At 29.9% G+C, this 13071-nt stretch overlaps 1 protein-coding gene across 1 annotated transcript in view; it reads left to right on the top strand.

Moving 5' to 3' along the window:
• Positions 1–13071, top strand: part of LOC143227576 (muscle-specific protein 300 kDa-like) — a 134068-nt gene that overhangs the window by 66996 nt on the left and 54001 nt on the right. Inside the window, 5 exon segments of the mRNA XM_076459005.1 lie at positions 460–624; positions 3407–3525; positions 3690–3897; positions 8812–9138; positions 10470–10593. Coding sequence (XP_076315120.1) covers positions 460–624; positions 3407–3525; positions 3690–3897; positions 8812–9138; positions 10470–10593 — 943 coding nt within the window.

Here is a 13071-nt window from a genome sequence, read left to right as displayed (position 1 = left end):
GCCTTGTCTTAAACTCTTATAAATTTACTGCTTCTACAACATCTGAATTCCAAAGGCTAACCACCCTGTTAAAAAAACAAAAAAACTGTCTTAACTAGAGATGATTCTGCCTAGTGGACATTTGTATTAAAGGGTTAAGTTCTATACTAATTATCAAACAACTTTAACTCATGTGAGGACATTTATGTTTTGATAACGATTGTAATTAGTAATATCCTGTACATATAATCAGTTTCATTTAAAAAAAAACTTTCATTAGTGAAATACATTAAATTATTGTAGTATTCTATAGTAACAGTCATCAAATGGTAATATTACATACTCACAAAACATTTTTATATAAAGGGAAAAATTAAAAACTTGTGCTAACAAAAATTCATAATAAGTATATTTCTCATGCATTTCTTTAATGAAAGGTTAAGATGTGCTTAATTCTAATTTTACTTTCTTAAAATAAAGGTTGCCCAACTAATGGCTAAGACAGATGCTAGAAAAGCTGCTATCAAACAGCTCAAAGATCTGACTGAAGAAGTTGAGGGTCGACTTCAGTATATAAGTACTTCTCTGGAGTCGGCTGAAAAACCAGAATCAGGGGACTCTTTACAGCGACAAGAAGTTCTCAAGGTGATTTTTTTAGGTCTTTGCCTGTCGAGAAGGAGTTTATAATTCAGACCTGTTTCTGTCAGTGATTGTACTTACCTCTACAATGTTTTAGTTCAGGACTTACTCCCTTTTTAATGTTTCAAATTTATGTCAGTGTTTACGCTCATTTATTCAATGTTTTACATTTTATAATTTAGTCTTTGTGTAATACTTCACATTCTGTTGATGTCTACATTCGTCTATTCATTGTTTTACAGTTTATAATTTAGTCCTAATGTAATAATTCACATTCTGTCTGTGTCTACATTCATCTATTTAATGTTTTATGGACTATAATTTAGTCCTAGTGTAATACTTCACATTCTGTCAATGTCTACATTCCTCTATTTAATGTTTTACAGTATATAATTTAGTCCTAGTGTAATACTTCACATTCTGTCTGTGTCTACATTCGTCTATTCAATGTTTTACAGTTTATAATTTAGTCCTAGTGTAATACTTCACATTCTGTAAATGTCTACATTCCTCTATTTAATGTTTTACAGTATATAATTTAGTCCTAGTGTAATACTTCACATTCTGTCTGTGTCTACATTCCTCTATTTAATGTTTTACAGTATATAACTTAGTCCTAGTGTAATACTTCACATTCTATCAATGTATACATTCCTCTATTTAATGTTTTACAGTTTATAATTTAGTCCTAGTGTAATACTTCACATTCTGTCTGTGTCTACATCCCTCTATTTAATGTTTTACAGTATATAATTTAGTCCTAGTGTAATACTTCACATTCTGTTGATGTCTACATTCCTCTATTTAATGTTTTACAGTTTATAGTTTAGTCCTAGTGTAATAATTCACATTCTGTCTGTGTCTACATTCCTCTATTTAATGTTTTACAGTATATAATTTAGTCCTAGTGTAATACTTCACATTCTATCAATGTATACATTCCTCTATTTAATGTTTTACAGTTTATAATTTAGTCCTAGTGTAATACTTCACATTCTGTCTGTGTCTACATCCCTCTATTTAATGTTTTACAGTATATAATTTAGTCCTAGTGTAATACTTCACATTCTGTTGATGTCTACATTCCTCTATTTAATGTTTTACAGTTTATAATTTAGTCCTAGTGTAATAATTCACATTCTGTCTGTGTCTACATTCCTCTATTTAATGTTTTACAGTTTATAATTTAGTCCTAGTGTAATACTTCACATTCTGTCTGTGTTTACATTCCTCTATTTAATGTTTTACAGTATATAATTTAGTCCTAGTGTAATACTTCACATTCTGTCTGTGTCTACATTTGTCTATTCAATGTTTTACAGTATATAACTTAGTCCTAGTGTAATACTTCACATTCTGTCTGTGTCTACATTCATCTATTTAATGTTTTATGGACTATAATTTAGTCCTAGTGTAATACTTCACATTCTATCAATGTCTAGATTCCTCTATTTAATGTTTTACAGTATATAATTTAGTCCTAGTGTAATACTTCACATTCTGTCTGTGTCTACATTCGTCTATTCAATGTTTTACAGTTTATAATTTAGTCCTAGTGTAATACTTCACATTCTGTCAATGTTTGTCTATTCAATGTTTTACAGTTTATAATTTAGTCCTAGTGTAATACTTCACATTCTGTCTGTGTCTACATTTGTCTATTTAATGTTTTACAGTATATAATTTAGTCCTATTGTAATACTTCACATTCTGTCTGTGTCTACATTTGTCTATTTAATGTTTTACAGTTTATAATTTAGTCCTAGTGTAATACTTCACATTCTGTCAATGTCTGCATTTGTCTATTCGATGTTTTACAGTATATAACTTAGTCCTAGTGTAATACTTCACATTCTGTCTGTGTCTACATTTGTCTATTCAATGTTTTACAGTTTATAATTTAGTCCTAGTGTAATACTTCACATTCTGTCAATGTTTGTCTATTCAATGTTTTACAGTTTATAATTTAGTCCTAGTGTAATACTTCACATTCTATCAATGTCTACATTCCTCTATTTAATGTTTTACAATTTATAATTTAGTCCTAGTGTAATACTTCACATTCTGTCTGTGTCTACATTCCTCTATTTAATGTTTTACAGTATATAATTTAGTCCTAGTGTAATACTTCACATTCTGTCTGTGTCTACATTCCTCTATTTAATGTTTTACAGTATATAATTTAGTCCTAGTGTAATACTTCACATTCTGTCTGTGTCTACATTTGTCTATTCAATGTTTTACAGTATATAACTTAGTCCTAGTGTAATACTTCACATTCTGTCTGTGTCTACATTCATCTATTTAATGTTTTATGGACTATAATTTAGTCCCAGTGTAATACTTCACATTCTATCAATGTCTACATTCCTCTATTTAATGTTTTACAGTATATAATTTAGTCCTATTGTAATACTTCACATTCTGTTGATGTCTACATTCCTCTATTTAATGTTTTACAGTATATAACTTAGTCCTAGTGTAATACTTTACATTCTGTCAATGTCTACATTCCTTTATTTAATGTTTTACAGTATATAACTTAGTCCTAGTGTAATACTTCACATTTTGTCTGTGTCTACATTTGTCTATTCAATGTTTTACAGTTTATAATTTAGTCCTAGTGTAATACTTCACATTCAGTCAATGTCTACATTCATCTATTCAATGTTTTACAGTTATAATTTAGTCCTAATGTAATACTTCACATTCCTATAAATCTACACTCGTCTATTCATTTATATCTTGCTATTATTAATGTTTTGAATGAGTTTTCTTTCTTTTGCAGCAACTTACAGAGGAGATAGAGAGAGCAAAAGGACAAGTGGAAGAATTAAATACCAATTTATCAGAAATTTGCAACTATCTTGAGGAAGAAGAGAGAGTCAAACAAAAGGAACGTTTAAAGTAAGTTTTTATGGTGTGACCATAATTTCAAACAAGGAATGATGTTGTTTCTTATGACAATAATTTAATGAGTTATTTATTCATTTGCTTTTACAAGTTCAACTTATTACAAGAAAATGTTTGAGGTATTCAAATCACAAATTATTATTATCATATTTTTCCAGAACTCTGGAAAAGAAAGCTGGTGATCTGCAGAAGAGAGTATTACGGCGGTTGGAAAGCTTAGACCTTTTACAGGCAAATTATGGTAGCATACTAGAGGAATTGTCAAAATTGAAAGAATGGGCTGAAGAAAAATTGGAAAAGTTACATCATTTATCACCTCCAGGGTTTCATACAGAAACTTTAGAGAAAAAGCTCCAAGAAGCTAATGTAAGTAATAAACTACATCCAGACTGTAATACAGAATCCTTAGAGAACTTGCTGTGTAAGGCTAATGTAAGTAATAAACTACATCCAGACTGTAATACAGAATCCTTAGAGAACTTGCTGTGTAAGGCTAATGTAAGTAATAAACTACATCCAGACTGTAATACAGAATTTTTAGAGAAGAAACTGTATGAGGCTAATGTAAGTAATAAACTACATCCAGACTTTAATACAGAATTCTTAGAGAAGAAAGTGTATGAGGCTAATGTTAGTAATAAACTACATTTAAACTTTAATACAGAATTCTTAGAGAAGAAACTGTATGAGGCTAATGTTAGTAATAAACTACATTTAAACTTTAATACAGAATTCTTAGAGAAGAAAGTGTATGAGGCTAATGTTAGTAATAAACTACATCCAATCTTTAATATAGAATTCTTAGAGAAGAAAGTGTATGAGGCTAATGTTAGTAATAAACTACATTTAAACTTTAATACAGAATTCTTAGAGAAGAAACTGTATGAGGCTAATGTTAGTAATAAACTACATTTAAACTTTAATACAGAATTCTTAGAGAAGAAAGTGTATGAGGCTAATGTTAGTAATAAACTACATCCAATCTTTAATACAGAATTCTTAGAGAAGAAAGTGTATGAGGCTAATGTTAGTAATAAACTACATTTAAACTTTAATACAGAATTCTTAGAGAAGAAACTGTATGAGGCTAATGTTAGTAATAAACTACATCCAATCTTTAATACATAATTCTTAGAGAAGAAAGTGTATGAGGCTAATGTTAGTAATAAACTACATCCAATCTTTAATACAGAATTCTTAGAGAAGAAAGTGTATGAGGCTAATGTAAGTAATAAACTACATCCAATCTTTAATACAGAATTCTTAGAGAAGAAAGTGTATGAGGCTAATGTTAGTAATAAACTACATTTAAACTTTAATACAGAATTCTTAGAGAAGAAACTATGAGGCTAATGTAAGTAATAAACTACATCCAATCTTTAATACATAATTCTTAGAGAAGAAAGTGTATGAGGCTAATGTTAGTAATAAACTACATCCAATCTTTAATACAGAATTCTTAGAGAAGAAACTGTATGAGGCTAATGTTAGTAATAAACTACATTTAAACTTTAATACAGAATTCTTAGAGAAGAAAGTGTATGAGGCTAATGTTAGTAATAAACTACATCCAATCTTTAATACAGAATTTTTAGAGAAGAAAGTGTATGAGGCTAATGTTAGTAATAAACTACATCCAATCTTTAATACAGAATTCTTAGAGAAGAAAGTGTATGAGGCTAATGTTAGTAATAAACTACATCCAGACTTTAATACAGAATTCTTAGAGAAGAAAGTGTATGAGGCTAATGTTAGTAATAAACTACATCCAATCTTTAATACAGAATTCTTAGAGAAGAAAGTGTATGAGGCTAATGTTAGTAATAAACTACATCCAGACTTTAATACAGAATTCTTAGAGAAGAAAGTGTATGAGGCTAATGTTAGTAATAAACTACATTTAAACTTTAATACAGAATTCTTAGAGAAGAAAGTGTATGAGGCTAATGTTAGTAATAAACTACATTTAAACTTTAATACAGAATTCTTAGAGAAGAAACTGTATGAGGCTAATGTTAGTAATAAACTACATTTAAACTTTAATACAGAATTCTTAGAGAAGAAAGTGTATGAGGCTAATGTTAGTAATAAACTACATCCAATCTTTAATACATAATTCTTAGAGAAGAAAGTGTATGAGGCTAATGTTAGTAATAAACTACATCCAATCTTTAATACAGAATTCTTAGAGAAGAAAGTGTATGAGGCTAATGTAAGTAATAAACTACATCCAATCTTTAATACAGAATTTTTAGAGAAGAAAGTGTATGAGGCTAATGTTAGTAATAAACTACATCCAGACTTTAATACAGAATTCTTAGAGAAGAAAGTGTATGAGGCTAATGTTAGTAATAAACTACATTTAAACTTTAATACAGAATTCTTAGAGAAGAAACTGTATGAGGCTAATGTTAGTAATAAACTACATTTAAACTTTAATACAGAATTCTTAGAGAAGAAAGTGTATGAGGCTAATGTTAGTAATAAACTACATCCAATCTTTAATACAGAATTCTTAGAGAAGAAAGTGTATGAGGCTAATGTTAGTAATAAACTACATCCAGACTTTAATACAGAATTCTTAGAGAAGAAACTGTATGAGGCTAATGTTAGTAATAAACTACATTTAAACTTTAATACAGAATTCTTAGAGAAGAAACTGTATGAGGCTAATGTTAGTAATAAACTACATTTAAACTTTAATACAGAATTCTTAGAGAAGAAAGTGTATGAGGCTAATGTTAGTAATAAACTACATTTAAACTTTAATACAGAATTCTTAGAGAAGAAACTGTATGAGGCTAATGTTAGTAATAAACTACATTTAAACTTTAATACAGAATTCTTAGAGAAGAAAGTGTATGAGGCTAATGTAAGTAATAAACTACATCCAATCTTTAATACAGAATTTTTAGAGAAGAAAGTGTATGAGGCTAATGTTAGTAATAAACTACATCCAATCTTTAATACAGAATTCTTAGAGAAGAAAGTGTATGAGGCTAATGTTAGTAATAAACTACATCCAGACTTTAATACAGAATTCTTAGAGAAGAAAGTGTATGAGGCTAATGTTAGTAATAAACTACATTTAAACTTTAATACAGAATTCTTAGAGAAGAAACTGTATGAGGCTAATGTTAGTAATAAACTACATTTAAACTTTAATACAGAATTCTTAGAGAAGAAAGTGTATGAGGCTAATGTTAGTAATAAACTACATCCAATCTTTAATACAGAATTCTTAGAGAAGAAAGTGTATGAGGCTAATGTTAGTAATAAACTACATTTAAACTTTAATACAGAATTCTTAGAGAAGAAACTGTATGAGGCTAATGTTAGTAATAAACTACATTTAAACTTTAATACAGAATTCTTAGAGAAGAAAGTGTATGAGGCTAATGTTAGTAATAAACTACATCCAATCTTTAATACAGAATTCTTAGAGAAGAAAGTGTAAGAGGCTAATGTTAGTAATAAACTACATTTAAACTTTAATACAGAATTCTTAGAGAAGAAACTGTATGAGGCTAATGTTAGTAATAAACTACATTTAAACTTTAATACAGAATTCTTAGAGAAGAAAGTGTATGAGGCTAATGTTAGTAATAAACTACATCAATCTTTAATACAGAATTCTTAGAGAAGAAAGTGTATGAGGCTAATGTTAGTAATAAACTACATTTAAACTTTAATACAGAATTCTTAGAGAAGAAAGTGTATGAGGCTAATGTAAGTAATAAACTACATCCAATCTTTAATACAGAATTCTTAGAGAAGAAAGTGTATGAGGCTAATGTAAGTAATAAACTACATCCAATCTTTAATACAGAATTCTTAGAGAAGAAAGTGTATGAGGCTAATGTAAGTAATAAACTACATCCAATCTTTAATACAGAATTCTTAGAGAAGAAAGTGTATGAGGCTAATGTTAGTAATAAACTACATCCAATCTTTAATACAGAATTCTTAGAGAAGAAAGTGTATGAGGCTAATGTTAGTAATAAACTACATCCAGACTTTAATACAGAATTCTTAGAGAAGAAAGTGTATGAGGCTAATGTTAGTAATAAACTACATCCAATCTTTAATACAGAATTCTTAGAGAAGAAAGTGTATGAGGCTAATGTTAGTAATAAACTACATCCAGACTTTAATACAGAATTCTTAGAGAAGAAAGTGTATGAGGCTAATGTTAGTAATAAACTACATCCAATCTTTAATACAGAATTCTTAGAGAAGAAAGTGTATGAGGCTAATGTTAGTAATAAACTACATTTAAACTTTAATACAGAATTCTTAGAGAAGAAACTATGAGGCTAATGTAAGTAATAAACTACATCCAGACTTTAATACAGAATCCTTAGAGAACTTGCTGTGTAAGGCTAATGTAAGTAATAAACAACATCCATGCCTTAATACAGAATTCTTAGAGAAGAGACTGTATGAAGTTGATGAAAGTAACAAACAACATCCAAACTTTAATACAGAATCCTTAGAGAACTTGCTATGTGAGGCTAATGTAAGTAATAAACAACATCCAAACTTTAATACAGAATCCTTAGAGAACTTGCTATGTGAGGCTAATGTAAGTAATAAACAACATCCAAACTTTAATACAGAATTCTTAGAGAAGAAACTGTATGAAGTTGACGAAAGTAACAAACAACATCCAAACTTTAATACAGAAGATATGAGGTTAATGTTACTAATAAACTGCATCCAGACTTTAATACACAGTCCTTAGAGAAAGTGCTGTATTATGCTAATGTAAGTAATGTTTCTCAAATTATGGTTTGGTCTGTTGTATCCTGTACCTTACTAATATCTTAAGATGAACATAACTAATTATGGTCATGCTTCATCTTGGAAGAGGTATTTGTACTTTAACAGTTTTTTTACTCAATAGGTAGTGAAAATCTTTTTTCTCGAAAATTGAAAAGTATCTTGTGTTATATTTTAAAAACCAAGAATTTTGGTGTATGAATTGGTTTCAAGATATTGGCTCTGGCTTACCAAGTAGCTTATTTTTTACCAATTTCCTTCTCACTCTAAATGTTACTTGGATAGTATTCTCTATATGAGTTGAATAGAGATGGTACAACTCAACTTCAGTTTTCACCTAGTGATGATGTGAATCATCTTACTACATCATATTTTTATAAGCTTTCTTATTGTTGTGATAAATTATGATATGTTAAAAACAGAATCATAATATGTTTTCTTAGTGACTTGCAACAAAAAAGTGTGAAAAAAATACTCCATTTTTATTATTATTCATAGTCTCTCCAGAGAGAAACCATCAACAAGGAAGTTGTGATTGAAACATCTGAAAAAAGAGTTGAGGCATTAGTTCCTGAACTGGACACCAGAGATGCTGAAAATGTTAAGAAGACACTAAATGATCTGAAACAGAAGTTTCAAGAGTTGAAAAGTGCTGTACAGTCTCACATTGACAATTTAAATGACGTTATTGTAAAAAGCCGAGAGCTACAACTGCTGATTGAACAAGTTAAACAGTGGTTAAGAGAAGAGCATCAAGAAGTGACTCACATAGAGGTCGCTGGTGGAAGATCTTCTGAGACTGATAAAGTTATAGATCTGATCAAGGTAGTTATTAGAGTTATGTATGAAAAGTTGACCATCTTGTAGCAGTTATTCATAATTTATTTCAGTTAGCCTCAGTTTTATTAAAACACACCTTTTTAGAATAAAATGTAGACTTCTTTAAAGAAAACATTAGGAATTTTTACTTTCCCTTATACTCACAAAAACATTTACTGATACCCAGATGATTAGATATAGAGTTTGTCTGCAAAAAGCAATTAAATTAAAAAAGCATTTTGTTCTCATAGGCATTGTTGTTTATGTGACATAAATTTGAGGGACAACAAGGGACCTGTTGCTCTTTCTCAGCTGTTCTATTCTCTAATCTAAACTACTAAATGAATAAATTAAAAAACAGTCTTAAAGTCAGCCCTTATCATTCATATAGTTATCAAGCTTTCTCTTAAACTTAGTCAAATTTACTGCCTTCATAATATCCAAAAGCCAACCACTAACAAATCAGTCGAACCCTTATGGTACTCAGGGTCCTGGTTGTTTATTTGAGTTTTAACAAACCAGTCCAACCCTTATACTAATGAGGAACACCTGCATGTTTTTGATCTTTAAAAACTATTCCAACACTTATGGTCTAAGGATCCTCTTTGGTTATATGAGTTGTAAAAAACCAGTCAAATCTTTATGGTCTCAGGGTCCTCTTTGTTTATTTGAGCTGTAACAGAATAATCCATCTTATGCAGTTGTTTCAACCTGTAACAAACCAGCTCTACTCTTCTGGTGAACTCTCTTCTGATGGTAAAATGAGTATTACAGTGCCTACCAAAAAGATGAAAATATAAATGTTATGAAGTTTATTCCTAAATAGTCGTTTTTTTTCAGTATTTCAGAAATGTAAACACCTATTTAATTTTATTTGCAGAAATTCTGAATATTCCTTGTTGGCAGATTTTTAATTTTAGTTGTTTTCTATCTTTAGTATAGAAATTAAAGCAATCATATGTAACAATTAATCATACATAATAACCACAAAATAGTCACATACAGGGTGTTCAGAAAGTCACTGTGCAGTTTTGTAATCATATTTTATTCAGTTTATTTCAAGCCAGCAACTGAAAGCGGTGTTTAGAAACAAAATAAGAAGGATCCAGGCCTGTATTGATGCCAATGGGGGTCACTTTCAACATTGTTTATAATTGTCATTCATATTTACCTCCTGTATTCTATATTGAAACATGTCTGTTAATAAATATATAAGTGCACAATGACTTTCCGAACACCCTGTATAATAAACATACATAACAATCATACATAATATATATTCTGTAAGCTAACAACTTGTTATTATACATGTATTTGATAATAATTTGGATTTTTAGAAAACTCAGACAGAGCTGGAAACCTTTGAAGAAACAGAAGTGAGAAAAGTTATTCAACATAAAGAACAGCTGCACCAAGCATGCTCTGAAGGTGATCGGGAAGGTCTACAGAGACAAGTTGGTGGTAAGTATTTCAACTTACCTTAGTAGGAATGTCCAGCAATCTGTTTTATAAATATGATACATATTACACACAGAAAGGTTCTGTGCTTACCTTGATAGAAATGTCCAGCAATCTGTTTTATAAATATGATACATATTACACACAGTCAGGTTTTGTACTTACCTTGGTAGAAATGTCCAGCAATCTGTTTTATAAATGTGATACACATAACACACAGTCAGGTTTTGTACTTACCTTGATAGAAATGTCCAGCAATCTGTTTTATAAATATGATACACATAACACACAGTAAGGTTTTGTACTTACCTTGGTAGAAATGTCCAGTAATCTGTTTTATATATATGATACATATTACACACAGTAAGGTTTTGTACTTACCTTGGTAGAAATGTCGAGTAATCTGTTTTCTATATGATACATATTACACACAGTCAGGTTTTGTACTTACCTTGGTAGAAATGTCCAGCAATCTGTTTTATAAATGTGATACACATAACACACAGTCAGGTTTTGTACTTACCTTGATAGAAATGTCCAGCAATCTGTTTTATAAATATGATACACATAACACACAGTAAGGTTTTGTACTTACCTTGGTAGAAATGTCCAGTAATCTGTTTTATATATATGATACATATTACACACAGTAAGGTTTTGTACTTACCTTGATAGGTATGGTTTTGTACTTACCTTGGTAGAAATGTCCAGCAATCTGTTTTATAAATATGATACACATAACACACAGTAAGGTTTTGTACTTACCTTGGTAGAAATGTCCAGTAATCTGTTTTATAAATATGATACACATAACACACAGTAAGGTTTTGTACTTACCTTGATAGAAATGTCCAGCAATCTGTTTTATAAATATGATACACATAACACACAGAAAGGTTTTGTACTTACCTTGATAGAAATGTCCAGTAATCTGTTTTATAAATATGATACATATTACACACAGTCAGGTTTTGTACTTACCTTGGTAGAAATGTCCAGTAATCTGTTTTATAAATATGATACACATAACACACAGTAAGGTTTTGTACTTACCTTGATAGAAATGTCCAGCAATCTGTTTTATAAATATGATACACATAACACACAGTAAGGTTTAGTACTTACCTTGATAGAAATGTCCAGCAATCTGTTTTATAAATATGATATATATTACACACAGTAAGGTTTTGTACTTACCTTGATAGAAATGTCCAGCAATCTTTTTTATAAATATGATACACATAACACACAGTAAGGTTTTGTACTTACCTTGATAGAAATGTCCAGCAATCTGTTTTATATATATGATACATATTACACACACCCAGGTTTTATAGAGACAGGTTTTTGACAGTAGGTGTCTGTGACTTGTTAGCAGTAAATTTTAACAATAAATGGACAGCAAATGATTCACTTGTTTTGAATAGATATTGTTTTAATATACTGTTACATTATGGGTTGTATCAGAAGCTTTAAATAATTGTCTTCTTTTCTTCATAGTCCATGTAGGTGGATTCAGTTATTTTAGACCACACTGACAAGACAAAATATTTTTCTCTATTTCTTTTGTTACTATACAAAGTGTGAAACTCATTTTAGAAATCTCTTATGATGAAACTCACATGCAGGCTAACTTCATTATCACAAACATTCTTAACTTCCTTTCTATATCTTCACATGTGACAGGAACATTTAGAAACATCTAATCTTCCAATTAAACAATATCACACGTTAAGAAAAAATTAGAAGCTTTGATTAAGATAACATAAAAAATATTACAAAACCTTACTACAACATTTAAACTGCAGACACAATGTACAGCTTGTTTCGAGTTAGGTATTGAAATTTGGCATAATTAGCTTTTTGTAAAAATTAAATAATCATTAAATATTAAATCATAAATAAACTAAATAATAAATCTTAGACTGAATAGCTTCATATATCCAACAATAATCCCCTTCTCGAGAAAAATATTTACAACATTTTTTGTACTATATACAAAGAATATTTTCAGTTCATACATGAAGTCTTCTTGTATGGTCTGTACCGACATTTGTAGTTCCTTTGTTGGGTCCCCCGCTGGTACAGCAGTAAGTCTACTTACTTACGATGCTAAAATCAGGGGTTCATTTCCCCTAGGTGGATTCAGCAGATAGGGGGCTTTGCTATAATAAAACATACTTCTTAGTTGGACTTTACATTGACAGGATTCCATGTCTTTGTCTTGTGTTTCCTTGCATCTCTATTCTGCTTGTCAGTCAGTTCTTCACTAATGTTGATGTACTTATACATCTCAGTTCCACTCTCTGATCTGAGGTCCAGTGGGCCTACATCTTCTATGACAAAGTTACTGTCTTCTGGCTGTGCATCAATGACAGCCATGCCTGCCTTGCTCATCTGTGCTTCAATAGCTGAAGATGTTAGGCCTTATTTCCTCTCAAAGTACCTCTTAACAGATTGGCATGCTAGATCTTCCCATCC

The sequence above is a fragment of the Tachypleus tridentatus genome, chromosome 9 (genome assembly GCF_004210375.1).
Source record: "Tachypleus tridentatus isolate NWPU-2018 chromosome 9, ASM421037v1, whole genome shotgun sequence".
NCBI classification, from domain to species: Eukaryota; Metazoa; Arthropoda; class Merostomata; order Xiphosura; family Limulidae; genus Tachypleus; species Tachypleus tridentatus.
Note: the sequence above shows the minus strand (reverse complement) of the source record. Positions and strands in the feature narration are given on the sequence as shown.